The 27,300-nt window shown below is 42.8% G+C and overlaps 1 protein-coding gene across 2 annotated transcripts; it reads left to right on the forward strand.

Annotated features, from left to right (window-relative positions):
• The first annotated feature begins 503 nt into the window (after window positions 1-503).
• On the forward strand, window positions 504-26,960 carry OSTN (osteocrin). Of its 2 annotated transcripts, none has more exons than XM_066326458.1 (5): window positions 504-551; window positions 19,210-19,308; window positions 22,172-22,389; window positions 25,965-26,061; window positions 26,339-26,960. In XM_066326458.1, the coding sequence occupies exons 2-4, from the start codon at window positions 19,210-19,212 to the stop codon at window positions 26,047-26,049; spliced, it is 402 nt and encodes a 133-aa protein (XP_066182555.1). In that variant the 5' UTR covers window positions 504-551; the 3' UTR covers window positions 26,050-26,061; window positions 26,339-26,960. The 2 variants fall into 2 exon arrangements, with proteins under 2 accessions (XP_066182555.1, XP_066182554.1); XM_066326457.1 differs by lacking the exon at window positions 504-551 and adding an exon at window positions 12,041-12,348.
• The last annotated feature ends 340 nt before the right edge of the window (window positions 26,961-27,300 follow it).

Raw genomic sequence — 27,300 nt, forward strand, 5'->3', positions numbered from 1 at the left:
TGGGACTTCCCTTTCACTGGGGCCAAGGGGAGGTATTGAACAGCATGAAAGGAGAACTATAATGCAGAGATGTGTGTGGGCATTTTGCTGCATGAAGAACAAGGGAAAATAAAACCCTGTACAGAATTATGCTATTGGTGGAGCTAGCTGCTGGTATTTTGGTGAATTATTGTTGCTATTACAGCCATCTGGAGCATGGAACAGGGATGAAACTTGTCATTTAAAAAAGGCATTTAGGACAATTTTCTTAGTTGCCAGCTCTTTGGAGGGCAGTACCTAAAGCAGTTCTTGTTCACTGTGGGAGGGGAAGGGGCAGGTCACCTGCTGGGGGCTCACCTGCAGGATTCTGCTGGGGTCTCCTGGAGATGCAGCACTGGCTGCACTCCTGGGCTCCCCAGAACCTGCAGTGCCTGCCTGGGTGTCAGTGCTCAGTGTGCTCAGGGGCTGCTCCCAGCAAGGCACATGGGTCCTGCCAGCCCTGAAATCCATCTCTGCCACTCAGGTTTGATGCTTGTCCTCGTGCTGTGCTGAGCACTGACTGTGTGGGGCAGGTAAGGAGCATTCCCTCTCTCCTCTACCTCCGGAGTAAGTGTGACCTCTGCTGCCCTGGTGGAAGGGGAAGGGAATGTGTTAATGGCTCTGTGTGGAGAAGGATGATTTTTCCTGGCAGCACTTTTAGGTTTGCTTCCAGAATTTGTACAGTTATCATTTATGTGCCTTTAAATTCTTTCCTTTGCTCAGAAGAGGTCAGTGCATAGAAAGAGAATTTGGATTATGAGGCTGCTGGCACTGACCTGCATTTTCCATTGTGTGTGCTTGGAATACAGGTTGGTGCTCCCCTCCTCAATAAGATGTTGGATTTCTCTTTTAATGATAAATATTTTAAAATTTTAAGTGATCTGTTAAATCACTTCTTTAATTTCTCTGGTAATCTTAAAGGTTGCACATTGCATGTCCTGAAATGTGAAGAGCCCAGTGAAATGATTGAGGGATATTAGTGCTTTAGTCCTCAGTGTGCTCAGAAAACACCAAACTTGTGTCCTTGCTACTGGAACAAGAGCTTTGAAAATGTGGGATGTGGTCCTGTGAGGTGTCATAGCTGTCACTCTGAGCTGGTCAGTTTGCAGATGGGGAAGCTGCTGATGGGTCTCTGGGAAAGGAGAGCTCCTGGCCTTCTAGTTTTGAACCACTGTTAGTGTCATGATAAAAGCCACCTTGGTCTATGTGATATTTTGGCTACTTGGATTCAATGTTTTTCAGAAAGTAGTTTTATTTAAAGGTAGGAAAGTTGGTTTTTTATTATGAAGATAGTTGTAACTAGGGAGTCTCCGTGGTGCAATCCATCAGCGTGCTCAGCTCATAAATGAAAACCTGAGATTCGAGCCCATGCACAGGTGGGTTTTCCCTTTCCTCTGCCCATGTCAGGAAGGTTGGAATTAGATCACCTTTAAGGCCCAGTTCAACCCAACCCATTCCATGATATTGGGCTGCAGGGGTTTGTCCACACAAGGCTGTCTGTTGTAAAGTGGGATCTGTGTTTCTGATGGCAGTTCCCAGTACAGAAGAGAAAAGGAGTTGCCCCTGTACCCCCACAGTGATCTCAGGGCTTGGGAGTGGGGAGATGGTGCATGTCCTGCCATGTGAAATGACCAGGGATGCCTATGATGGGATGATAATAAGTTGTGGTTCCTAGGAACCAGTCCTATTTCAGAGCACATAATGCAAATAATACTGCTTCTGCTGCTGTTTTGCTCTAAAAGAGATATTAATGTAAAAAATAGAGTAATTTTGAAATAAGTGTCTTCTCCCAGCTGGCTGTCATGACAGCAAAAGCCCCATAACAGAGCCATTCCCTGAGCCAAGGTTATTTCTAAAATGCTTTTAGTTCGTGGAAAACAATTTGCAAAATTTTCAGTGGTTTGGGAAGAAGAAAAGTCATTTTACAAATCATTGTCTGCTGCAGGAAAAGCAATTGTCATGGACATAAAAACACAATATGGGTGTTTTTAGTGCATCAAATCATGTGCCAAAGCAGAGGGCTACCGGAGAACATAATTCAACACTGTCAAACAGCTTCTGCTCTGTCTGTGCAGCAATTATCCTCTCAGTTTGCACAGATCTTTGCACTCCTGTGGTGCTTTAACTACATCACTGTAACCCCCTGACATTTGGGTAACGTGAGGAGCAGGGAATTCTCACAGCACCTACAGTCATCAGTCACTGTCAGCCCTGAGCTGAGTTTCTCCTCTCTAACTGGGGCTGCATGGCTCAGACAGCTCTTTCTGACACTGTGCTTCCCATGGCCCCCAGAAAACAACCCGGAGAGTCTCTGGATGATGTGCCTGACTGCCCACAGGCAGCAGGAGAAGGGAGAGGCTTCAGTTCATGAACCCTGGCTGCTCCTCAGGTGACTGACGCTGCTCATATCGAGTTATTCGTGTGGCAGGAGAGCGAGGGACCTTCTTGGGATGGAGGGGAGGGGGGAAATCCCTCTTTGGTCCAAGGAACTTACAAGACCAAGTGGTAAAAAGAGATGGTAGAAGGGCAGGGATGAGATGCTTCATGTAGTGACTGTGTGGATAAATGCCTTGAAGAAAAGGCATTTTCTGAGTTTTTCTCCATTCAGTCTCTGCAGCCAGGCTCTGGCCTTGTTTGTACTGGGGTCAGTCACCGTGCCTCTGCTGACCTCAGCGCAATGACAGCATCCTCTGCTATCAATGTAGTCACTTGAGAGCAGTTAGTCCACTTCTAACATGCCAGAAGGGAAGCCAGTCCCTTGTCTGGGCTAGGAAGAACCAGGGATGGTGAGTAGCCTGTTTGTTTGGTCTCCTGTGAACTAAATTCATCCCTCCACGAATCAGGCACTCCCTGCTCCTGAGAGCATTGGAGCTCTCTGTGCGTTCTGTGTGAGCAGGACTGACAGCAGTGGTGTTGCTGTGTGCCCAGGGATGTCTGTGTGCAGCCAGACACGGCTCCACCCAGGGCAGGGCTTCTGTCCCGCGGTATGAGCAGAGATGAGTTACCTGTGGCAGTGTGCCAGCTCTGTTACTCTCTCAGTAGCAGCCTCAGTAGCCCACCTCATTTTTTATTTTTGTTTAATTTGCTCCTTGTGTTCTTTATTGTGTACTTCTATTATGTGTTACTTTCTTGCATATTTTGCACAAAAAAAGTCAACCACTTCTATGTTTACCTTAGACACATCTAATGTTCACAGCTTCCATGCTCTCCCAATGCCATTTTTCTCTCGAAGGCAACCAGAGTTTGCTGTGGTAAGGCTGGGCTGTATGGGCTGTGGTGAGTGTAGATGCTTCAGATCCCAGAAGGATCCTCTTATGATGCAACATTCCAGCTTGTGTTACATGATTTAGTCCAGTAGCCCAGCTCCAGATCATCTCTGACTGGTCACTGCAGTTGTGTGCTTGGTGGCAATGTGCTTGATTCGGGGCTGTGAGACAGGGTGTGGGGTGCCTAGTCAGTATTTATCTGTTCCATCTCACTCCTCTGGTTGGTTAGTTCCAAATATAGTTTGGAGACCTAATCATTCCAGAAGAAATTTCTAGAAGAACCTCAGAAAAACAGTCCCCAGTGTATAAATTACTGTGTTAATGTGACTGAGCTCCTGTGGCTGAGATTGCAAATCATTTTCAGATGCTGTCAGCATCTTTTTTTTGTGCTTTGTCCCTGTCCTCCCGTGACCATTGCTTGGAGAGCCGTGTACACACTCAAAGGAATTGCTCTGGGGAGAGAGCTCAAATATCAAAGTGGAAAAAAAGCATTCAAACCTAAAAGCTGACCATAAAGCCCAGCACATCATTTTCAGGAGCAGAACATTGTTGTTACTCTGCTGACAAACTTCTTTTGAGGGCAGCAGCACGGTCCAGCACCATTTTAGATTTGTGTTGAAGCCGCACGTAACCAAAATAAATATATGGTTACATAAGAAACTATATTATAGTCTTGCTCCGTGGTTCCAAGTGTTATTGTAAAGTAAGCACAAATGCAGTGTGTCTGCCCCTGTGGAGGCTGAGGGCAAACCTCCTTCCACACACAGTTCTGTGGGTTCACACCTGGGATTGATGAGCCAAGTAGTGCAAGGGAGGTGAGTTTTTCCCCTCTTCTCAGGCCCTTGTATAAGATGTGGAGGGCTCCTCTGGAGGTGAAGACAAGGGACAGGTCGGGAGAGGCACCAAACAGGCTCCAGAGAGCAGCCACGTTGCAGGGAGGGCACTGTGTGGATTTTGGACATCGCTCAGCTTGGTGTGAGTAACTGAAGCTCAAGAGGATTACACAGCTCACATGAATCCCTGGTGATTTATGCAGCTGGTTAACATGCCAGCAGCAATGCCTGTAGTTCCAGGGACTTGCTGCTGCATGGCACGAGCCTGCTCCCCACTGTGTGTGAGCAGGGGAAGAGTTGTGCTGAGGAACTGTGGCAAACCTGCACTTCTAGAGCTGGGCTTTGAAATCTGGCACATGATCATTGTGCTTCTTTGCTCCTGAAGGTGTTGTGAAAATATATGAATCATTGTTTATTTTCAAAGGGCTTGGACACTGTAATTTTGAACAGGATAGAAAAACCCATGAAAGAGCCCAGAGATCTCCATGAAAGAAAAATCTTGGCCTGCAGAGAGGAAAGGTCTGATTGTGTGGCTGGCACAGTGCAGAGGAGGACAAAGAAACACACAGCAAGAGTAAGCTGGCAGTGTTAAGACCTTGAGTTTTCTGAAGCTGTCAGTCTCTCTGTTTTGATCAAGCATGAATTTTTCAGTTCCATGCAGAAGGAACTGGACTATGTTCACTGCCTTGTACTCCCTATGGGATTAAAACTGGGGTTTCTCCCTCATTTTTTGTCTAGAATACAGCAGCCAGAGATGGGAAAAAAGCTGTTAAGATGAAAGGACATTTTTCATGTAATAATGTTCTGAACAGGACTTTATAGCACTTGACCATGGGATATTATACAGTGCTCAGTCTTCTGTCCCTGTCTCTAGGGACTATATACATACACACATATATATAAAATAATATAATATATATGTATGCATAAGCACCTAAAGAAAATATAAATTAAATACAATCTGAGGCACCTGAGCAGCAGGACAGTGACTGCTATAAAAGCCCACATGGAAGTGAATATTGCCAATATGAGGAGCCACACATTAAAGGAGGATGATGAGATATTTACCTATGAAGGACAAACTAAATAACACCTACATCAGGTAACAAATTTTGAAATTGCTTTACAGAAGAGATCAGTGATATCAACACTGTGGAAAGCAAGGCCCAGAGAGCTGAATCCCAGGCCAGCTAGTCAAGGCAGAAGTGAAGCTGAGGCTAACCACATGCACCTACACAAGCTGTGGGCTGAATATCTGGAAAACAACTTTTAGAAAAGACTTGGGGGTCCTGGTGGATGCATTGACCATGAGCCAGCAGTGACCTTGCAGCAAAGAAAGCCAACAGCACCCTGGGCTGGGTGAGTGTGTGCACACCTGGCACTCTGGGCTTCCCAGTATAGGAGAGGTGTGGGCATACTGGGAGGGCCACATCTTGGAGCATTTGTCTTATGTGAGCAGACGGTGAGAGACCTGGGTTGTATATCAGAGGTGACCTCATCAATGCATATAAACGCTTCATGGGGGAGGAAAAGACAGAGTCTCTTCAGTGGTGTGCACTAAAAGAGGCAAAGGGCACAAACTGAGTACAAGAAATTACATTTAAACATCAGCTCTTTTTTTTTTTTTTTTTTTTTTTTTTTTTTTTTTTTTTTTTTTACTGTGGCAGTGACTGAAGAATGAACAGGCTGCCCAGAGAGGTTGTGGAGAGCACTGGCAATAACTTGCTTTTGTTGACCTTGCTTTCAGGAGTGGTGTTGGACTAATCAATCCCCAGAGGTTCCTGCCAAGCTCCACCACGCTGTGATTCTGTAACAGAACACAGCTCTCCTGAATCTCAGGGTAATGATTGAAGTGAAATGTTTGCTGGATCCTGGGCATCTGCTCTATTTTGATTAAATACTGCACACAGAAGTATATGCTCAGTTATGGAGCTGCACATGTACAGGTGGTCAGTGCATATTGCATGGTTACCTGCAGAATCCCTCCATGTGCAGGCAAACCAGCACATCCAGCCAGCCTGTCAGAAGAAAATGTAAGTGACTGCTAAATTCCACCTAGATGGAATTTCCAGCTGGAAAAAAAGAGGAAGGATGTGTCTGGGGAAACCTGGCCATGTGCTGTTCCTGCCTCCAGGATCTTGTGTTCAGTCTCTGCATAGAGCAGCTTCTCCTTAAATATTCACCTAATCAAAGAGGGGCTTTGCACACCAGGAGCAGTACATTCATGACTTGATTATGTGGTGGGTTAACTTATTCATCACTCTTTGTATTCTTCTCTTTAAAGTTTCCAATCTGTTCCAGACAAGGGATGTGTAATGTGAGTGTGTAGTTGTGTAGAAAGGCTTGCTGCTTTGCTCATACCAGCACACCCAGCTCATGTGGGCGCAAGCAATTCCTGCAGCTGTGCCACTGCTTTAGTTTATGCACGTTGCTTGAGAAAAAGAGTAAGCTGTAACGAGTTTAGTCTGGCAGTTACTTTTTACTGCTTTTTATTGGAGTTGTGTCTTACAGTTCTCTGTCATTTTACGTGTTTCACCCCTCTCTGCAGTCACACGGCTGCAAAATGCGTGGAGGCAAAATGCTGCCAGCTGGACGAGCTCGAAGGCGGAGAGACAAGGAATATCGGAAGAGCTGGGAACCGGCACCCAGCCCTTTGTGCCCGTAAGAGCACCTGGATCTATCCAAACCATCCAGCAGCTTCCTCCCGCCTCCTGCAGGAGTGCCCGGGCTGTGGACTGCAGCGAAGCCGCTCAGCCCCGCGCTCCTCTAGAGGGCGGTGATGGCCTGGCGGACCTTCTGCTCCGGCGGGAGGATGTCCGAAATATCCCGCGCTGATCCAGCCGCGAGTTGCAGCTGTTTGGGGAATAGCAGCTCCCCTGCAGAAAGGTGCAGAGTCTAGCAGATACAGCTCTCTGTCCGGGTGAAGCCATAAAGGAGTTCAAGTGGATAAGTAATGTACCAGAATTCGGTTCAAGTGTTAGGATAAATTTACAAACTCTAGTGAGATGGTTAATTCCCAGAAACAACAGAGACCTCCATTTCTGTAACAGCATTGGTTTGCTGTTTCCTCGTTTGCTGGTTCCCTTGAAAGCACCAATCCATAAGCACACGTATACTAGAGCAAAGCAGGGAAAAATCAAATCGGCCAGCACAAAATTCTCTGAACTCCTGGGTTTACAGTAACAGCATGCTCTGTTTGGATTCCAGCACAGCACAGTCCTGCTGTGCAAACCACCCTCCCAGGGGTGGACTTACCAGGAATGAGGGGATTGAACCTTCCTTATTAATACCATTTGGTGCAGGAATTATTTCCATGGAAAAACAGCTTCCCAGCCCCACCTTTCACATGACTTCCTTTACATGTCAGGTAGGAAATGGGTGGGGAGATTTCGTGCAGCATCCTGTGATGCTGTGAGTGGTGCACATGGCTCTGCCCAGCTTCCACACCTCCGCATCTGACTGAAGAGTATCTATCCCTCCTATCCTTCCTATCCTTCCTTTTTTTCCCCTGTCTGTTGTCATCATTTTGCTGATTAGCTGCTTTCTTTGCTTCTGCATCTCTTCTCCTTGTGCCAGTAAACAAAACTCCACTGCTCTCAGTTCTGCAAGAAAATGATGAAAAGTTCTTTGAAATAAAGTGTGAGGTGAGGACAGTGTTTCAGGGCAGACACATCTTTTCTTCTTTGAGCATTGCTAAATTCGACCTGCTGCTGCACATTCAGTGCTGTGCTGCATGGCCACATTTTGTGCCTGGCTCTGGAGCTGAAGTGTGCTCGGCAGCCAAGGTGCACACTTTGCTGTTCTGTGCTTTGTGCACTGTGACACCAGGGTTTGTGGGCCACAAAGAGTTTGTTTCAGTGACAGGGGCCATCAGCACACAAGCCTTTGACAAGGCAGGCAGTGTGAAAACATCAACACTCTTCCCGCCCAGAACAGAAAGATGGGGCTGGTTCCCAGTTTGTTATCTTTATATTTAGCATCAACTCCAAGAAGTGTAGTTAGAGGGGATGGAAGCACAATCTACGCATTTTCATTTCTGTGTTGCCAGTTGGACCAGGCTGTCACTGGCCCAGAACTATCACCATTTGCTTGGTACATTGAGAGATCTGTATGGTTTTGTTACCCCTTGTCCATTAGCTCATGGACCACTGTGCCCATAGCACAAAAGGTCCTGTTGCTTTTCTTGGCCAATTTCATTCCTCACGTCCTCCTTGGGCTGGGATCCAATGGTGTGGGTACCAGAGATAAAACATCTTTTATTTCCAAATACAAACTTCTGCATCAGAGCATGCCTTGCCTTTCAAGAATCTGTCCTTTTTGGGACTTTTGCTTTGTTTTTTAAGAGCTTTTAATGAATCCATACATGTCATGACCCAGCACCTGTCACAAGCACATAACTACAGCACAAAGGATTTTTAAAAAGTACATATATAGAAACTGCTAGTAGGAAGCCTAACATTCCTAAAGATTGTTACTGTCTTCAGTGCTATTTTCTACCTTCACTTTGTGGGGTTTTTTCCTCCAACTCTATCTAGCTGCAAGGATTCATCTTAAATGGAAGAGACACAGCAAAACCTACTTTGATAGTTTTCAAATTTAAAAATAGCTGCCTTAATACAGGTTTTCCTTCCAAGGTAGGATGTAGCTTCTATTGGAAAACATTCATGCACATTATTAGTATAGGGTCTCTTTTCCATAGTCTGTCTTACAGTGAATCATCTGCTCTCTGGGTCTGTGTATCTACATGCAAATAGGAGAATAGCTTGGTTTCTGAAATTCTCTCTTTTGTATTGACTGAAAATCTGGGGTGGTTATTTTTAAATGTTTCCCATTCTCCAGACAAGATATGAATGCAAAAGCAACAAAAGTAATGTTGGATGTTGTCCCTGTACCAATAATGTAGCTGTAAAATGCTGTGTTTTGATTAATCTGGTGGAATGCTATTCCTCTTTCAGACTGGTGTCAGAACCAGGCCAATTTTTTCTGAAGAGTTTATTGTCTCAAGAAGTAAAAATAAATTGAAGCCACTGTAGTTTGGAATATCTCAGTTTTTTATCTCAGGGCTATATGAATCAGTATCAGCTGAGCACCTGGCTCATGGAAACCAGCTCTTTATTTTGAAGAAGGTAGTTTTTAATTTAACAAGAAAAGAAAAAAGCACTTGGATTATTCCTTAGAATTTTGGGGCAAACTTGCTAACCTGGAAAAGATGTCCACTTTTGCTAACTTCACTGTGGTGTTGTTCTCCCATGTTAAACAGAGAACTGGACTATTCCTGATGACACACTCAGTGTTTAGTGAAAATATCTATAATCCCATTAATCAGAATGGCTCAGGTCACAAGCCTTTACTCCATGCCAGATGAATAAAAAAAATCTTGAGGAAAGTTCTTTTGCTTTGGCCATAACAGTTGCTGGACCTGCACTGTTCATGTTGATCTGTGAGTGACAGATGTGTGATGCTGTGTGAGGAATCAGTGGTTGCTGGAAAGGGTTACACAGTTGGAAGAGGCTGGAAGGTGAAGTTCCCATGGGATATCTTAGTGACAGGAGGAGGAGGATCCTGTGTCTTGGATCACAGGGATGTAACAGCACTGCTGCACGTTTTAGTGGGAGAACGGAAGCACTAAAAGTGCAAAAGTATCACGTATGGTGCATTCATGTCCCAGCCCTAAGCCTTTACAGACAAGGTCTGACAACCCCAAATAGAGCTTCCACAGGCAAGGGTGCTGAAGAACAAGATTGCTCAACCTTAAACAAGTGAACCCCTGCTAACTCCTGCTCTCTGAATCAGAACTGTCTACTTAAGGAAAACAGCCAGCTCAACTGATTTGCAAACCAGTGTTGAAAGGTTTATGGAAATTCTTGTCTGACCATGAGGGCAGCAGGGAGGTGAGTTTGTTTTTCTCTTGGATGGTAACAAAAAGATCTTCGTGTCTTGTGTCCTTACCTCCTCCAATTTCTTTTTTTTTTTTTCAGAGTTGAAAACAAATCACATTATATTTTTTTATTCATTCATGGTTAAGACAATAAAGACTCCTTCCAAACTCTTGGTTGCCCTAACTTAATTATATTCTAAGTATAATTAAACCACAGTGTTGTTGAGGATATTGAGAAAATTTTGATGCCACTTCTTTGACATCCTCTTGGAGCCAAAGGAGGTGACACTATGGCTGCACTTTTCCTGCTGTTTTCTCTGCAGTCCTCCCACTTCTCCCTCACTCTTGTGAGGTGCTGAATTGTACATGGCTGAATCTCAGCTGTTCTCCAGACTTTCCCCTGTGTTTTGAAGCACCAAAACACCTTTGCTGCCAGCACTCAGGTCTCTGTCATCAGCTCACTCACAGTGTCACAGCCCAGGTCTCCTACCAGCCACATCAGCACCAAGCATGGTGGCAGAATGGAGTCTGCTTGAAGACCTCAAGATAGGACCTGTAAAAACTGCCAAGAGGAGTAAATGCCTGTGAGTGCCACCTTGTGTCTTTCCAACAGAAGAAAGAAGAAAATGAGTGCCTGGAACTGCAGTAGCTGGTCAGCAGCACCTTGTGGTCATATGTCACTAAGGTACCCCATGAACTAATAATACCTCATTGTTAGATTGTTTTTATCTTTTTTCCTTTCTTTCTTTCATTTTTTTTCCCCTGACATCCTGCTTGCTTGTTTAAGACACATCAGTCAAGTGCTGCTGTGTCCTTGGACTTTGCAGTAAAATGGACCTCAGTCCAGTTCTCTTTGTGCAGCTGCATTTTCAGCTGTGTTTCAGCAGTCTGGTGGTGTTTGGCTCTGCTCTTTTGATTCTCTTGCTCCTCCAGTACCCACAGAGCTCATTTGGACTTCTGCAGCTGCCATCACTATCTGTTACATCCTGCAGTGGGGAAGAGTCTCAACCTGCCTGACACTGATGTGGCTGCTCCTGTGGCCAACACATTTGTGTATTTCTGCACTATTTCTGCACAGTTTCTGCACTATTTCTGCAGATCTGCTCCAGGCCACATTCCCATATCAGCCTGTACTGAGAGGTGCTGTAGAAACACAGAACCCCTTGGTTTGGAAGGGACCTTAGATGTCCCCTAGTGCCACCCCCCTGCCATGGGTAGGAACACCTTCCCCCAGACCAGGTTGCTCAGAGCCCCATCCTGCCTCACCTGGAGCATGTTCAGGGATGGGGCAGAAGTCCTTGCTTTGCCTCAATATTACAAAACTCTTATTTTTCTCTAATCACTTTGATCAAGACAAATGAAATCAAAGCATTTGCTTCCTGGCTGGCATTTTTTCCCCCACATACTGCAAATTTCTTTTTACTGTCTATGGCTTGTAGGAACAGCTTTTGGCAAGTCAGAGTAAAAACTACTGTGAAAATACTGTGCCTATCTATTTAGGGAATAAAATCACTGTGAATTAACTCTGGAGGAGTCTGCACTGGTTAGAATTTTAAATCCTGAAACAGGTCTAAAATGTTCCACAAATCTATTAAAACCTGAGATTTTTAAAAGGGGGCAAAAAAGAAGATAGACTTATTCCAAGGAGGCAAACAGGGAAAGAAATATGTCCTCTGGTACTGCCTAGGAAGGAGAAGCATCTCCAAAGCTCATGCTTTACAATGCAAAAACTTAACAGTAACAGAAATGAAATGTCTGAAAGACTTAAGTTATTGTCACTTGCTTTACAAATCACATTCCTTTTCTAATGCTTAGCTTACAGTGCTGTTTAGTCTACTAAAAACACACTAATTTCTTTCTGAAGCTAATACAGTCCTTCTGATGTCCCCAAGAAACAAAGCTTTAAAAACCCCTCAGGAACAACTCAGGACATCATGTTTCTGTACTGCAGTTTACAAGAGTGAGAGTTTAGAGGAATGGTGATGTTGCTGAAAATCTTTCTATTCCCATGACTGTCTGAATCTTGAAATTAAATTTAAAAAAAGGAAGAAAAACCCAATCAGAACAAACCTCTAGACCCTTAATTGTAATCTAATCATTTTGATCACAGCAATAAATATATCAAATGTGAGACAAGTATGTGTGTGAGAGTGCAGGACAGAGAAAGGTTTAGGGCAAGGATCAGTGGAAAATCTTTAGAAATGATGTAAGAGAAAGCAAAGGCAGGGATTGGAGTTTGTAGCCTACACCAGAGACTATAAAAACTCTGAAAGAAAGCTGAACATTAAGGATAAGTTAGGAGGAAGAACATAGCAGGGCTATTAAGGTTGGAATTGATTGCATCCAATGCAAGGTAAGAGGAGTGAGGGCAGAATGTGTTGGGGATGTTTTGTGTCTTCTGCTTTCTTTACAGAAGCTTTCTTCCCTTCCGTGTTTTTTGTTTTGTTTTGTTTTGTTTTGTTTTTTTGGCGGGGGTGGGGGGGGGGTGGGGTGGAGGGGGTGTTTGGTTGGTGGTTTTTTTTTTTTGTGTTTTTTTTTTTTTTTTTTTTTTTTTGTTTTTGTTTTTTTTTTTTTTTTTTTTTTTTTTTTTCTTTCTACTAACAGACATGCAAAAGGTATAAAGGTGCCCAGATCTGATGGGAAAAGCACAACTACTTTTTCCAGTTTGGAATTAAGATAATAAGGTGCCTATCACCTAGGATTTTTGGTAGTAGAACTGAGCTAATATTTAGTGGAAACTTATTTCTTTCAGTTAATCAGACAATATTTAAACAGAATGTGTCAGTGCATTTTACAACAGTGACAAATTATTTTTATGCCCTTGCAGTGCTTTGCTGTCTGTGTATATTGTTATGGATTTTCCTTTTGTGTAAGTTATTGTCAAATGCATATTACTTCTTAGAATAAGCTGAAGAGCTGTGACAAAATAATTCTTTTGCGTTAATAAATATCATATGTGGTAGACAAGTTTGCTACGTCTAACATATTCGAAAACATGAGATAAATTATTTAGGAAAAGTCTCATTTATGGATCTGCAAAAGGGTTTTACTATATCCAATAGTAGATAAATGATCCAGATTCTGCTGCATTCTTGCAATAGTAGAATAACTGCAAAAACATTCCTACACCACCAGAGTAATTATCATTATCCAGTGATCTGACTAGTTCAGTTTTGTACTGCTGTAAGTGAAGGCAGATTCTGATTCTGTGATAGTCATTGTAATTTCTCCATTCTGAGCTCAAAGCTATTTCACTGTTTTTTCTCCTCCCACACCGAAGTTGTATAAGTAAATACATGCAAATAACATTTAGTTCAGATGTCTAGAGGCTACAGTAAAGTTCAGAATCCACTAATTTTTTAAGCACTAGCATGCAGTGCCCTTAGCTTTCCTTACTTGGTTTTTCAATTTGAAATTATTATTCCCTCATGGGGAGTGCAGAGCTGAAAGCTGAGGAGCTGAGAGGACATTTTGTGCCTCTGCCCACTCCTTAACTCAGGAAACTTATTACTGCATTTATCTATCTCTGCTCACCTGTATTCACAATGCAGCTCTATCTACTTTTCCTGTAAAAGACTTTGAACATTATGAGGAAGAACAGGCAAAAATCCTCAGTTCAAACCAAGCAAATCTATGGTGTAAATTATAGGAAAACTGCAAAACACATCTGACTGGACCAGGCATTCTTCACTTGTTATAAATACCTGCCAATCTGATTTCAGCAGATTAGGACTTTGTTTTCACTCTTTGAATGAATGACAAATGCCTTTCTGGGCTTCTTGAACAGCCAGTTAAAACACACAACAGTTTTAAGAGCTCTGTTTTTAGACCCTGTCAAAGATTACAAGTGTTTGCAGCTTTCCTTTTTTTCTTACTTAACTCAGAGACATGGGTTACTCTCTAATTTACATTTGCAATGCATTTCCACCAAGACTTTTCTTCTTCAAGCAATATCCTTGATTAGAATGTTTAAATGTTTATCCAGTAAATCAGTATTCGTGTTTGAATCTTGTTAAGAAATTCCTATGCTATTCTTGTCTCTTAAAATCTTATCTTGAGTGATATTTTTATTATACTTTAAATGGTCTGGGTTTTATTGATAACCTATTTTGCTAATATACTCTTTATACCCGGTGTGAAGATCTTCTACTTGTCAATCCAATGCTGTTAGGAAAGAAAATGATTTTTCTAATGCAGAAAACCACAATCTATTTCTTGATTTTTCTTGATGGAAAGGTTTCTTATTTTTGCTTCAAATGCTGAAGATGGCACTCTAACAATGAAAAGTTTTTTGGCTTTTCTGGTAAAGAAGAAAAAAAGCTGAATGTCAAGTCATTAGAAATGTTAAGAGAATTTGGCATGTTTAGTCAGTACATATATAAATAGTGTAGGGTTGAGAGCTTGTTGGCAATGAAGAATAGTCTAATAATGTTTTGTTTTCCATTGTACACACCAGGAATACTGCAGCTCACTCAATTATCTTTTGAGAAAAGGTGCAAATAGGTTTTTCCCACTAAGAGATACTTTCTTGCACTTCATAGCTTCCTTCTTTTTTAATAACCCCTCAGCTTCTAGATGGGCTTCATCACTTCTGTTTGTCTGTTGCTTCATGCTCTCCTACTTTTATGGTATATATGTGAGATTGGGGTTTTTAATTTTTGAAATCTGTTGCTAAAAATGGATTTATTACACAATGTATGAGTGTAAAAGTGTCGGCAGCTTTGCAAGATGTCCAACCTGTGTCTTTCCTGCCTACCCTAAAGAAAATTGTCCTCATTTGTTCTGTATGACCATTTGGTTTCATGCCCTGTTTTCAAAGGAAGAGATGAGAACCATGGCTGACAGTCTTTCACAAGTGTTTTCCCACCTCTGTCAGTTAATTTGTTCCTGAATCATGATTGTTTCTGTTCAGCAAAGGTGTCCTGGCAGGGCTGTGTTCATTTGTGCACTTCTTGAACTCCTCATGGGAATTAGAGGGTCATCTTCCCATCCTTTCTTCACACAATGCTGGTGCTGGTCTCATGAACGTTGTGTCCCTTGGGCAGGGTCCAGCTGAGCCCTGCAGCGACCAAACCATGACATAAATCTCTGGTTTATCTGAGTACACGTGGTAGGAGCAGCTCAAGCATCTTCTGAGCCAAAGCACAGCTGCCAAAGAGGCAAAGGTGACTAACATGGTGATACAAGAACATGCCAGGACCGAGCTCTGGAAATCACGTAACAGGGAATGCAATTATTGAAATGAAGACTTTGGAAATCAATCAACAAATCGTGACTGCCTTGAGAAATCTTGAAGGAACTTCATTTTCAGGAAGTGGAACATGCTTGGCCTTGCAATACTGTCTGACAAAAAGTTTTGTTGGGGACACAAAATACCTAGTTATCTCAAAATAGCTAATCATAGGTCTCTTGCATAAGTTTATGAATTGAAAGTTCTCTCTAGTTCCACTAGATGAAACCTGCCTGCCTCTATTTATCTATAGAGTCAGGGAACAGAAAATAGGAGGAAATTGACATTGTAGAAGTTGTCAGTGTCTGTACCACATATAACAAAAAAATGGCATTGTTTAAAAATCTACGCCTACTCCAGAAAACACATTATTAATAACATAAAGGGCCTGACACTGGCGGCTTACATTTCATTTTGTCACAAATGTCCCATCTTGCAGTGTGTGGCCTCAGTATGTTTTAGAAAGCAATATGTGAGAAATGCTCCATATCTCATCTGTGGGATGAGGACAAAAACACCACTCTAACCTATTTTTGAGTCTTGCTTTTTTTTTTCTGAGGATAGGATTTGTTTTGATTTTTCTCCCTTTTCCTCGAAATTTGCATAACTACAAGATTGCACCTGAGAAGCACAGGGTCCTTCAGCAGCTCTGAAATCATTTGGATTGGTAGTAGGGGTAGTATTTCTGGCCTTGTGGAGACACCTTTTAAAAATGTTGAAAGTAAGTCAAATTTGTTCCAGCAGGAGCAGACTTAGAGCTTCACACTAGCCATTTTTAAGTTGTTCTTTTGGTAAAATAATCATCCATAATGATCTTTTTGCCAACGTATATTCCCATCAGGTGTGCTACACGGACATAGCAAAGCCAGTGTGAGTACCTGATCTGATTAATCAATTCAATTATGATAGGTTAATCGCAGCAGTTGATATTCTTTTTTGTGGTGCTGGAGTAACTAAATAGCTCAGTAAGTGGCTTGCAGACACAGCTCTGATTTTCCAGCTGGCTGGAATCTGCACAGTCCCAGAGACCTTCCTGACCAACGGGTGAAGAAGGCTTCTCAGTGCACTGGAGGCCAAAGAGGCACTGCCAGGAGCTTCCCAATGCCTTTGGGACAGCCAAGCCTTGGCATCAGGTCATTTTGGCACCCAGGGCAACCCCTCAGGGGTCTCTGGGCTTGGCCACAAGGTGCTCATTGCAAGAGCAAGGTCCTCGTTTGCACTGACTCAGGCATGTCCCGTGCTGGTGTCACAGCACCAAGCAGAGCACAGACATCAATACAGAGTGGCAGCTGGAGTGAAGGATTGCAGAGCAAGGCATGATATCTTGCCTCAGTTCTCTTGTTAACAGGCCAGTAAGAAAAATAAGTCCCTTGTGATTTATGCTTGCAGAGTAATCTCCGCAGTAATGTGAAATATCGTAGTTCAAATGGGTAAGAACAATGATGGCTGTTGCCATTTCTGACAGGCAATGGGTTTGGAGCTTGGTGATAAATTACATTCTGTCTGGGGTTTGTTCAGCCCACTTATCTTCAGGATGTCATTTTGGGTTGGTTTTTTTTTTCTTTATAAGAAAAACATCTTTTAAGTCCTTTGGTTTGATGTTGGACACTTAACAGTTTCTGTTTGGTAAAGCATTTTGCTTTCTTGTGATCTTTTCTTGGAAAATGGCTCTGCACAGGTTCCCAAGCAAAAGTTTTGTATATTTATCCTCCTTTGATAAGGTAGAATACTGTTCTTTCTTTTATCTTTAATTTTTATTTTAATTGGACCTGAAACAAAGATACCTAATTATATGAGGAATTCCAGTTTTGACACATTTCAAACTAAAGTATCACTAAGGCACATAAATATGTCTGAATTTCAGATTTGCAATTACATTTAGAGAAAGGAAAAAAATATTTTATGTCAGATAACACAAGACTCTGAGATACTACAGACATGGAATTACACACCAAACCCTTGACCTAGCTCTGTGAAGTTGTTGGTGGAGAATTTTCTGGAAGGATGGAATTTCAATACATATAGTCAGGGTGCATCTTGAAAAGCTTGTCAGAGCTTTGCTTATTCTCCTTCAGTAACAAATACTGTCCAGCCTGTCTTAAAGCCTCTCTTGGAATGTGTCACGGTAAAATATGGATGGGGTGAAGCAATAGCCAGTGCATGGCTGGGAAAACCCCTTTTTGGCCAGAGGGCTCTGCTTGGCCAGCTGCAACAAATGAGCTCAAGGAGAAATACCAATAACTTCTTTAATAACTAAGTCCTGTGACATGGCTGAAGGTGGTAAAACTAAGTGCCAGACTGGCAGAAGAAAGTGTGAATTTAATTGTATTTACATAGTCCTCACTGCATCATTAATTTTGCAATTGCTTTTCTACAGCCGAACTACAATAACCCTGCCTTTTTCTCCTGCCTTGGTCCCATTGCTGCATGAAAATCAGTACAACAGGGTCCTGCTGGACTTAAGTTTTTCTCCCTTTTCAGTCAGTGACACCACCTCTTCAGCTGCTTATTTCTTTAAGAAGTAGAGCCAAACTTTAAGTCCTTACAATTTCCTCCACTTCTAATTTCACTGGCATCGAGTTCTAACCAGTTAATCAAATGTCTTTAGTGTTGCAGGTGCCTTACTGTTTATTTTCATTAGTGTACCAGTTGCTATTTTTAGCTCTTTAGTCTTTGAGTTGGATGAATACCAGCACAGATCTTAAACCATAATAAACATATGCTTTTAACCTTGCCATTTATTTTTACATCTCTGTATCCAAATAATCAGGATGTGGTTACCTGTGAAGGTAGTAGACTGCTACTTCAAATTTCAATGCACACCCACATACAAAAATATACACTGTAGAGTGTTACAGCTTTAAAAACACCCAGACAAACCCCCGTGTTTATGTCAAGCAATGGCTGTTGCTGTCAGACTAAGAGACAATGGTGCCACCTGGCTTAGTGCTTTGACTTGGTCCTTTGATCCCAGTGAACTGTCTGCCTCACCCCTGCAGAGTAACCAGCACCTTTCTTCCTAACTGCCCATCCCTTATGGACAATAGAAATAATAATTATGTATATATATATATATATAAATACACTCTCTGTGTTTCTGCTTTTTCCAAGTGGAGAGTCAGCAAAGAATGGCAGAATCAGACTTGAATTATACTCTGGGGCAGGACCTGGAGACAGGGAAATCAGCAAATTAGCAGATGCCTTTGGCAAAAGGCCCCAGCTCAGCTCTTCCTAACATCATCTGAAACATTCCCACTTGGGAAATTGGAGAGGCACACCAGGTTTTAAGATCTGGATCCAAACAAAGGCTTAAACTCTGTAGGTTAAACCCATGTCCAGAGGTAACCAAGCCCCTTCCCCATCCTGAGCCCCCCAAACCTCCCTGAATTATTTAAAGGCTTGGTGGGCATCCTCAGTTCTGCAGCTGTGACACATGGTCAGCCCACTCCCAGTCTCAGCAGCACACCCCTTTGCAAGTTATTGTGAATAATTTGATTGCAGGATGCCACTGGAAGTTGTGGCTCCCAGTAGCTTGTGTTGAGAACTAGCAAAATGCAGCCTTGCCCTCAAAATCCTCCTGGAGGGATATATGACTTCTGTCACATGTGGGGAGGCCAGGCTCAGCCTGGGCTACCAGCCAAAGTCTCGCTGCTTACAAGTGACCATCCAGTTCATCTGGTTTTAAGGCAAGCTTGCATTCCTCACTGCTGCTGCTGCAAGGATTGCACCACTGTGCAGAAAGGAATTAAAACTGGCAGAGCTGTACGGGAAGGAGCAGAGCAGGGAGCTGATTCTGCATGCAAGGGTGAAGAGCATTCAGATGGCATTATCTGGTTGTTGATTTTTATGCAGTGACTCAGAGATAAAACTTATTAACAGCCATGGGGAGAGTCTCCTTTTGTTTTTACTTCTTTAGGACCTGTGGAGCAAGATTCCTCCGGGGATGCAGCTGTGGAGTCATTTACAGATTGTTCTCCTTTGCAGATGCTGCAGCTCCAGCTCGTGGTGGTGCATTTGGCCCTTGTGATTGCCTTGCTGTGGTGGGACTCCAGCTCTGTGCTCCTTGCAGAGGCAGCTCCAGAGGTAAGTGAAGGTTTCTGGTGGCTGTCACATAACTGCTCTTCCTTGGCCGTTTTTAGGCACAGAATGAGGAAGACACTGGAGTATCCAAACACTGCTGGGAGGTGAAGGCTCAGTATTGACTCAGAAAGGGCCAAGGAGGAGCCTCAAGAAGAGAGAGATGCAAATTTCATGGCTCTGGGGGCACAGACTGAATGCGGCCTCAGCCAAATTCTCACAGCCTCCCAAAACACCTGGGGATTTCCTTTGTGTTCGAACATTGTCCAGTGGACAGAGAGCTTCCTGAAGAGGGCAAGGGGGTGATGGCAGGGGGCAAAGTAAACCTCTCTGACACTGAAGGGAAAGTTTAATTCTTCTTCTTAAAGACAAATAATAGCATGAGAAAGTTTCAGCTTTCAGAAGCCATCAGGAGATCCCTGGGAGAAGACCACCTGCACAAAAATTATGAATTAAAGGAGATGGGCTAGACCAGGAGGGGGAAGGAGCAAAGTCACTTGCCTAAGCTTGCAAAGAAAAGCAGCAGATGAAATGGATGAGTTGTCTCATGTTTCACCCAGGATGATATGCAGGGGTTGCACCTGAAAATACTTCTGCTGCATTCCCTATTTTTGTCATCTTGACATAAGGCAGATTTGGCAGAAAAGGTGTTTATGTAATTGTTCCATGCCATAAAAAAAAAGTCAAGTATCTAAGAGTTTACTCAAAGTAGCACCGTTTGCCTCTAGGGTTTTCACATAGGTTTTAGAATCAACTTAAACATTAGATGGCTACTGAAGAATACTGATGTATGCTTCTACTTTGCTCTCTGTCTTCACATAAGAACAACCTGATTCTGCAAAAGTGCTGTAGCAGCTGCTGTTCTGGTGCCACAGACACCTGGTATCCTGCCTCCATCAGCAATAGATTTCTGTGAAAAGAATATAAGAACAGAACACCTTTGCAGAGTTCTAGATCTAGAGACTTGCTCTGGATCAGGACATGTTTCTGATGATGGGCCAGAATTTTTCTTTGAACCAGTTAAAAATCTCAGTATTCATGACATTTTTTGGCAATGCATTCCCCTTCATCTGTGTGCTGTGTTTAAAAAAATAACTCCTTATATTTATTTTAAATCCACCATCTGGTGACTTCACTGGATGGACTGGGAAGCTCTTTCTCCTGAGGAAAAAATCACTAGTTTTTATTCATTTCCTTGCTGTTCCTAAGTTTGCAAACCCTCCACTATACCACCTACACCCACTCTAATCTCTGCTTATCTGTGAAACTGTACTTTGTTCAGTGGTTCACCAGAAGAAAATTGTTTTCTACTTCTGATTATCATTTTAGTTGTCACTTTACTTCTTAGAATTCTATTTTATCTTCTGAAGACGAAATAAGTGGAGTTGCAAGGTATTCAAGAGCAGAGGCTCTTTTTGCCCCTCTAGTTTCAACTGTTAGTGTAGATATTTATCCCCACGAACCAGAAGGAGAAGTTCAGTCTTTTTCAAACGCATCATTTGGTTGTAAACCTCTATGAAAGTTTTATAACCCTAAAGGGGAACAGAAAGGACTGTTCTGTGTACTTGAGGCTCACAAAAAAGCAGAGTCAGGGGACAATGTGAGATCTTATAAAGGTTTCAGCAGAGCTGCACCATTATGTGTGGTCATTGTAGTCGTGTGCTCCTCCTTGTATAAAAGTCACAATTTTATGCACTCATCACTGTCTGCCACCCATCAGCAGTGGGAACATCCCCACCACAACTGGAGCAGACAAGGATGCTGCATCATCCATGTGCTGCCTTCCTGCACACTTGTACTAAACACACATGTATGAATAACAATGATAGTGCTGTGCTTCTAAAGACAGAATAAAACCTGTTTGATGGTGTCACTTGTAATGTTTCTATCTAATTCTGTGAGGATCAAGTGAACAAAAGGTGCATTTCATGCAAAGAGACAATGACTTGGGTTTGCTTTTGTAGACTAACTGCTGCTCTGCATTTTTCTGTTACATGCAAAGCAACTATTTCACTTTGATTCATTTTATTTCTTTCTCAATAGATCCCAGTATTCTCAGCTATTCTTATAGCAAAGTTTGGTTTTGAAATGGAGTTAAGTCTAATGTTGTAATTAAGGTTCAAACTGCTGTGTCAATTCAACAGTGTTCTTTCCTCCTCCTCATGTAGTGTTACTACAAAGTTTCTTTGAATGTCAGGGCTTAGCAAGTTTTTGGGGACATTTTTTGCATAACGATTAATTAATCTGTCAGATATGGATGGAAACTTCTGTAGAAGTTTTCATTACTACTTATTAGCATTCGTTTAGAAAACAAAAACCAGTTTCCTGAAGGAGTCAGGCAATGATGATTGCATTTTCAAAAGGATTAAATTACTCAGCTCATGCTATAAGTGATACTAATCACAGTGTTGAGATAGGAATAGTGGGATGACCTGCAGAAATAAGCTTTGCGAAGTAACAAATTTTAATATTTACTCAAATAATGATGAAAACAAGTTCAGTTCTATATTAAAAAAAAAAAACCACAAACAAACAAACAAACAAAAAAAAAAAAACAACAAAAAACAAAACCAAAAAAAACCCCAAAAAAACCAAACCAAACCAAACAAAAAAAAAAAAAAAAAAAAAAAAAAAAAAAAAAAACAAAAAAAAACAGACTTTGACAGCAAAATCCTGTTGGTGGAAAAAGGCCACATTTCAGAGAAGGAACTTGGTTTTAAAACATTGTCCCAATTTCACTGTCCTGGTAGTTCTGTATTTACAGGACTGCTCCTATGAACCTGGTTGGGGTTTTTTTGGTTTTTTTTGGTTTTTTTTTTTCTGGGACTTGAGCACTCAGCAAACTGAAATTTTACTGCTTTTTCTGCAGCCTCTGGAGCCTTCTTCTGCTCTGGGCATGGGAGACCATCCCCTTGCCAGTGAAGAGCAGTCAGCCACCAACCTGGCAGCCAAACTGTTCCTTCTTGATGACTTGGTGTCTCTGGAAAACGAGGTGACCGAGACCAAGAAGAAAAGAAGCTTCCCAGGATTTGGCTCCCCAATTGACAGAATTTCTTCTTCCTCTGTGGATACTAAAGGCAAACAGAGGTAAACTCTTAAGTGCTCCTGCCCCTGATAAAGTTGGAGGAAGGCTGTTGCTAGGTACTCTGGACACAGATGGGTTAGCTTTAGCCCTCAGCAGGTTTGCTGGTCAGTTGTGAGGTGCCTCTGATCAGAAACCATTCGCAGTGTATCACCCTTCAGCTGTGATGTATAATGTGTGCACTAGCTCATTTTCACTATTGATCCCTACAGTGCTGCACAGCTACCAGACAACATCCCAGTACGTGGGATTTTCCAGTACATTTCTTTCCACTGGTGTGAACTAACATTCAGTTTAAAACTACATTTCTGATCATGAGCTTATTTAATGCAAAAAACGTGCCTGAGGTTCACAAGCAGAGGGGCAGGGCTGGGTGCTCCTGAGACTGGGATGGAAAGAAGGTGTGGTGGAGTGGAGGTTTGGAACAGAAAGATGAAGGACACATCATGAAAATGGGCAGGCAGGCAGTAGAATGAGCTTCATGACCTCCATCAGCTTTGGATAAGTCAGGGTTTAATTAATACAGCAATTTGTGTTTGAAGATAAACTTGTTTATAACAGGGCTAAGCAATGAATGATGCCCGATGTGGCTGGGGAGAGACAGTGAGTTTGGGGCACAGATTTAGGGGCTGCTCCCTGTATCTTCCCTGTCTTGTTCTGCTCTCCTGGTAACTGTCTTCTCTTGGATGGAATCCCTAATGCCAGAAAGTATTTAATAACATGCTTAAAGCCTAATCTGGAAATGGAAAGTATTCACGAGAGCCAGTCCATATTACAAGTACTTTTGCCAAACAAAGTTTTGCAATATTTTCTTGTTGTTTTTCCGTTTATCCACCCAGTCTGCCACTAGGACTGTCTGGCTGCAGCCAAAAGTGATAAAATACAAAATTCTTAAAACCTTAAGTATAATTATTCTGTTCTGTCCACCTCTTCAAGATATCAAAATCATCTCACTCTTCACTTGCTTCTTAGCATGTTTTCCTTTTCCAGGCAAAGGGGGGAAAAGGACATTTTTTAAGCTATGCTTTTTTTGCAAAAGTACATGATATTCCAAATTTTTCTCCTTTGTTTTTTTTTTTGTTTTTTGTTTTGTTTTGTTTGTTTGTTTGTTTGTTTGTTTTTTGTGGTGGGGGGGAGATGGAAATCTTCTATTCCATGTGCAGTACAAGGGAAAAACTAAATAAAGAAGCAAACAAAAAAAATCCCCAAAACAATTAAAACAATTACAATAAGCAAACAAAAAAACAAAAGGGAAATAGTGGTGAAAACCAGCTTATCTCTGAATAATGAGCTGATGAAAATGAGTTACACGCTGCACAAAATTCCCCCTTTCCCAGCAGCATCAGCACGGTTTGCAGCTTTGAGTTGGGATTATCATTTGGGGCTGGGCTGTTTAGCTTTTAAGTTTGGTGTTGAACCATTTATTAGAACCACCTGAGCTGCTTTGCTCACTGTGGTGATAGTCTGATCCCACCACCAGCATGGACCGCAGAGCAGATGGATGCTGTGAAAGAGTTATAGGGCTTTTGATAGAAAAGTACCTTTGGATAGAAAGGGGCAGAGGCTGCTGCACTGAGAGGAGCAAAACCGACGTCTGAGCATCTGTCTCTCGACCAGGAGATAACAGCTCGTTCCTGTACCAGCTGAGCCGGTCACCTTTAGAGCCCACGACCCTAATTTGTGAGGGCGGATAAATGGATTGAGCCCCCCGAATCAATGCGGTGTGTGCAGTGCCTGGCACAAAGCAGAAACTTTGGGAAAGAGAAGGTCAAATGTTAGTGCAGATTCTGGTCTGGCATCAACATCCATTTGTAAGGCTTTGAAAAGCACGGGAAAAGTGGGCAGGGAGGCAGGAGAGACAGAAAGATCCTCAGGTAGACAGAGAGAAAAAACCTCCGAAAATCCTAGACAAGGCTGTTTTAAGTAGAATAAGCCACTTTGTCCCTTGTAGGCGATGACACGGGGACACCGCGGAGCGGAGGGCGCTGCCGTGCTGAGCGCAGCAGGGGACGCTCACATGGCACCGCTGCGCATCCCTCGGCATCCCTCGGCATCCCTCCTCATCCCTGCACATCCCTCCTCATCCCTGCACATCCCTCCGCATCCCTTCTCTGAGCGCAGAGCACGGCAGAGCACAAACACCGTGTTCTGGGACACAAACACCGCCCTACCCCACTGTGGCCAGCCGGTTCCAGGCCGGGCAGTGAATTCCCCTGTTCTCCAGGCAGGCAAGGGATGGCTCTGACGGCCCAAGGCTCCCGCCTGCGCTTCCCCTGAGGGAACAGGGTGAGCTCTGCCTTCCCCAGGGCTCGGTGCTTGAGGAAGGGACAGGCCGAACTAAAGGCTTCCCTTCCTTTGCCATGTCCTGTAATGCTCCAGCCCCGATGTGGCGCTCCCCTCACGCGGGATGCAATTCCCATTCCCTGACCTCATCTGAAGAGCACATGGAAAAGAGTCAGCGGAGCTGGAACGATGCACGGGGACTGCAGCCCATGGCCGAGAGGTGTGAGGGAAGGAGCCTGCTCAGCCGAGGCCGAGGGCTGCACAGCTCTGGGTGGGGTGTGCACAGCCCCAAAGCCCCAGGGGAGGCAGCTCGGCAGTGCTGGCACAAAGTTAGGCTGCAGTGCACCACAGCATTCCCTCCTGCTTGTTGCTTTGCAGTCACCAACTTACAGAACAAAACTTATTTTTATTTATGTTCCTCAGCAAGGACCAATAAAGAATTAATCTTCCAGGGCTTCTCTTGGACTTGCATTTTGCTGGCAAGTATTTCTGAGGGCAAAAGCTGAGGTTATTCTCAGCTGCAGGAATTCTTGCTATTTCCACAACTAATTAAAATAAAACTCCTGCTGGTGGAAAAAATGCTCCAAAAATGCTGAATTAAGATAGGAAAACTTATTGTTTTATATAAAAAGAATTGCAAAAAAAATATAGCTCTGTAGATGTTCTTTCAAATGTTCCTCATGCCCTCATTTATCAAATTGTCAGGAAATTTACCATACAGAGGGAAAAAAATCAACCCCAAAATCTTCCCATTTTCAAACTCATCAAAGGACTGCTGCTATACAGTTTTAATGAACACTACATTGACAGAGAACCTATATAAAAACTCTACTATAGCATCTCTGTCTTGTCCCTTCTACTGCTGTGCAATACCTTCTACCTCCTTGCTTATCTTAGCCCCAGCTGGCCCTGGAGCTTTCAAAGACCCAGGCAATGGGTCACCTGCAGTATGTGATACTGTGCAGGAAATGGCTCCCCTTTATAAATACAATGTATCACCTCTCTTTATGAATAGCAGTTAACCTGTAAAGTTAGTTTGCTGCCAAATAAAAATAGGGATAGTGGATCAAGCTCAGCTAGTCTGTAAAACAGCTGCAGCTGCAGCCTTTTGTTAGACAAGTGCAGCATCTTATTTTTAAACACTCATATCTTTGGCTGTTCCTGCCCACTGTTCTATCTGAACAATAAGGTGTTAGTGGGATGAATGGAGGGATCAAACATGTAGTGACATTTTGATTATTCATAGATGTCTTTCCCCATTTGTTTCCCTCCCTCTCTGCTCATTTTCCTTGTGCAGGAAAGTGCTTGAGCTGCCTAAGAGAAGGTTTGGGGTTCCTCTGGACAGGATTGGAGTGAGCCAACTTGGCAACACCAGGGGTTAGCAGTTCCTGCAGGTAAGCCAAAGTATTGCAGGCATGGGCAGGCTTGGGGAGCCCACCTGTTCTCTGTTGCTGGAGGTACTCAGTCATGTCAGCTCGAGAGGAGTGACTTAGTGAATGAAGGCTTCTTAAGATATGGGATGCCCTAATTTCCCACTGAGTACCTCTCTACAAGCAAACAAATATTCCTAACATTTCAATTTCCTCTACTCCACCTTACAGTGTGTTTTCCCCAGCCTTGCATTCCTGACACTGGAAAATGCAATGTTTACTGTTTGTTTTTTGCCTACAGATGCTTCTATTCTGAATGAGTGATGCTGTATTGGAAACATTACAGAGACATGGAGGATGCCTCACAGCATGTCTTGTCTTTGCCTAAAGATACAGCACTCAAGGAATTGACCTCCTGCAAAATCTGTTTCAAGTTGCATTTTACAAATGTTGCATTTACAGATAATAACATAATTAGTCCATCAGGTCAGAATGCTCTCACAGCTGCTCACAGTGTCACTGGTAGGAGGGAACACAGAATATGTATATATATTTTATTGCATGGCATTTTTCTGTTAAACTTGTAGAATTTTATTATCCTAGTCAGGACTGAGATTTTTTCGATTGAAAATAAAACTTCCAGAGATGCCAACAGCAGTCCATGACAAGCAGAGAGTTTGCTTTACACTTTTCTTTCTGGAGGGGAGCTGTTTGGAAGATGAAGGGAGGATATAACAGTTATGGGACAAAGCTAAAATGCATTTGATCTGCTGTTTGGGAGGAGATGTTTTCTGCCTTCACTCGGAGTTAGTCTGAATAAGAACAGTGACAAGACCTTAGTATTTGTCCTGATGTTTTGAGTAGTCTTTCTCTTATCTCTGCACCATATTTAGACATGTTTTCATCATATGGCAGGTCCTGAAATGTGGTGAGACTTCTGGTTGATGAATACATTTCACTCCTCCCTATGTGTAACATAGGAGAGTGTCCAAATATGAGATCATCCACTTCCAAGGTCATCTGCATCATATGCCTTATTTTAGCCGCTTGGTGTGTGCAGGGCATGGTCAGAATTCAGCTCTAAAAGTTCAAGTATTTCTCACTCTGGCAAAATGTAAACATGTCCTCTCCACTTCATTTCAGAGTAAAACAGGTTATCTTAAGTCCTCTTTCATCCTTCTTTATAGATTATAAAATATAGCTGAGAAGAGCTGCATGCTGACATCTCAATGCTCAGATCCCTAGCTGATGGTTTCTAAACCC

The sequence above is a fragment of the Sylvia atricapilla genome, chromosome 10 (assembly GCF_009819655.1).
Source record: "Sylvia atricapilla isolate bSylAtr1 chromosome 10, bSylAtr1.pri, whole genome shotgun sequence".
Classification (NCBI taxonomy): Eukaryota; Metazoa; Chordata; class Aves; order Passeriformes; family Sylviidae; genus Sylvia; species Sylvia atricapilla.

Excerpts from the sequence above, each read along its gene's own strand:
- OSTN (XM_066326458.1), top strand. The coding sequence starts at position 19,210 with ATGCTGCAGCTCCAGCTCGTGGTGGTGCATTTGGCCCTTGTGATTGCC. Across the intron at positions 19,309-22,171 it reads TTGCAGAGGCAGCTCCAGAG|CCTCTGGAGCCTTCTTCTGC; the intron begins GTAAGTGAAGGT and ends CTTTTTCTGCAG. Across the intron at positions 22,390-25,964 it reads GATACTAAAGGCAAACAGAG|GAAAGTGCTTGAGCTGCCTA; the intron begins GTAAACTCTTAA and ends TTCCTTGTGCAG.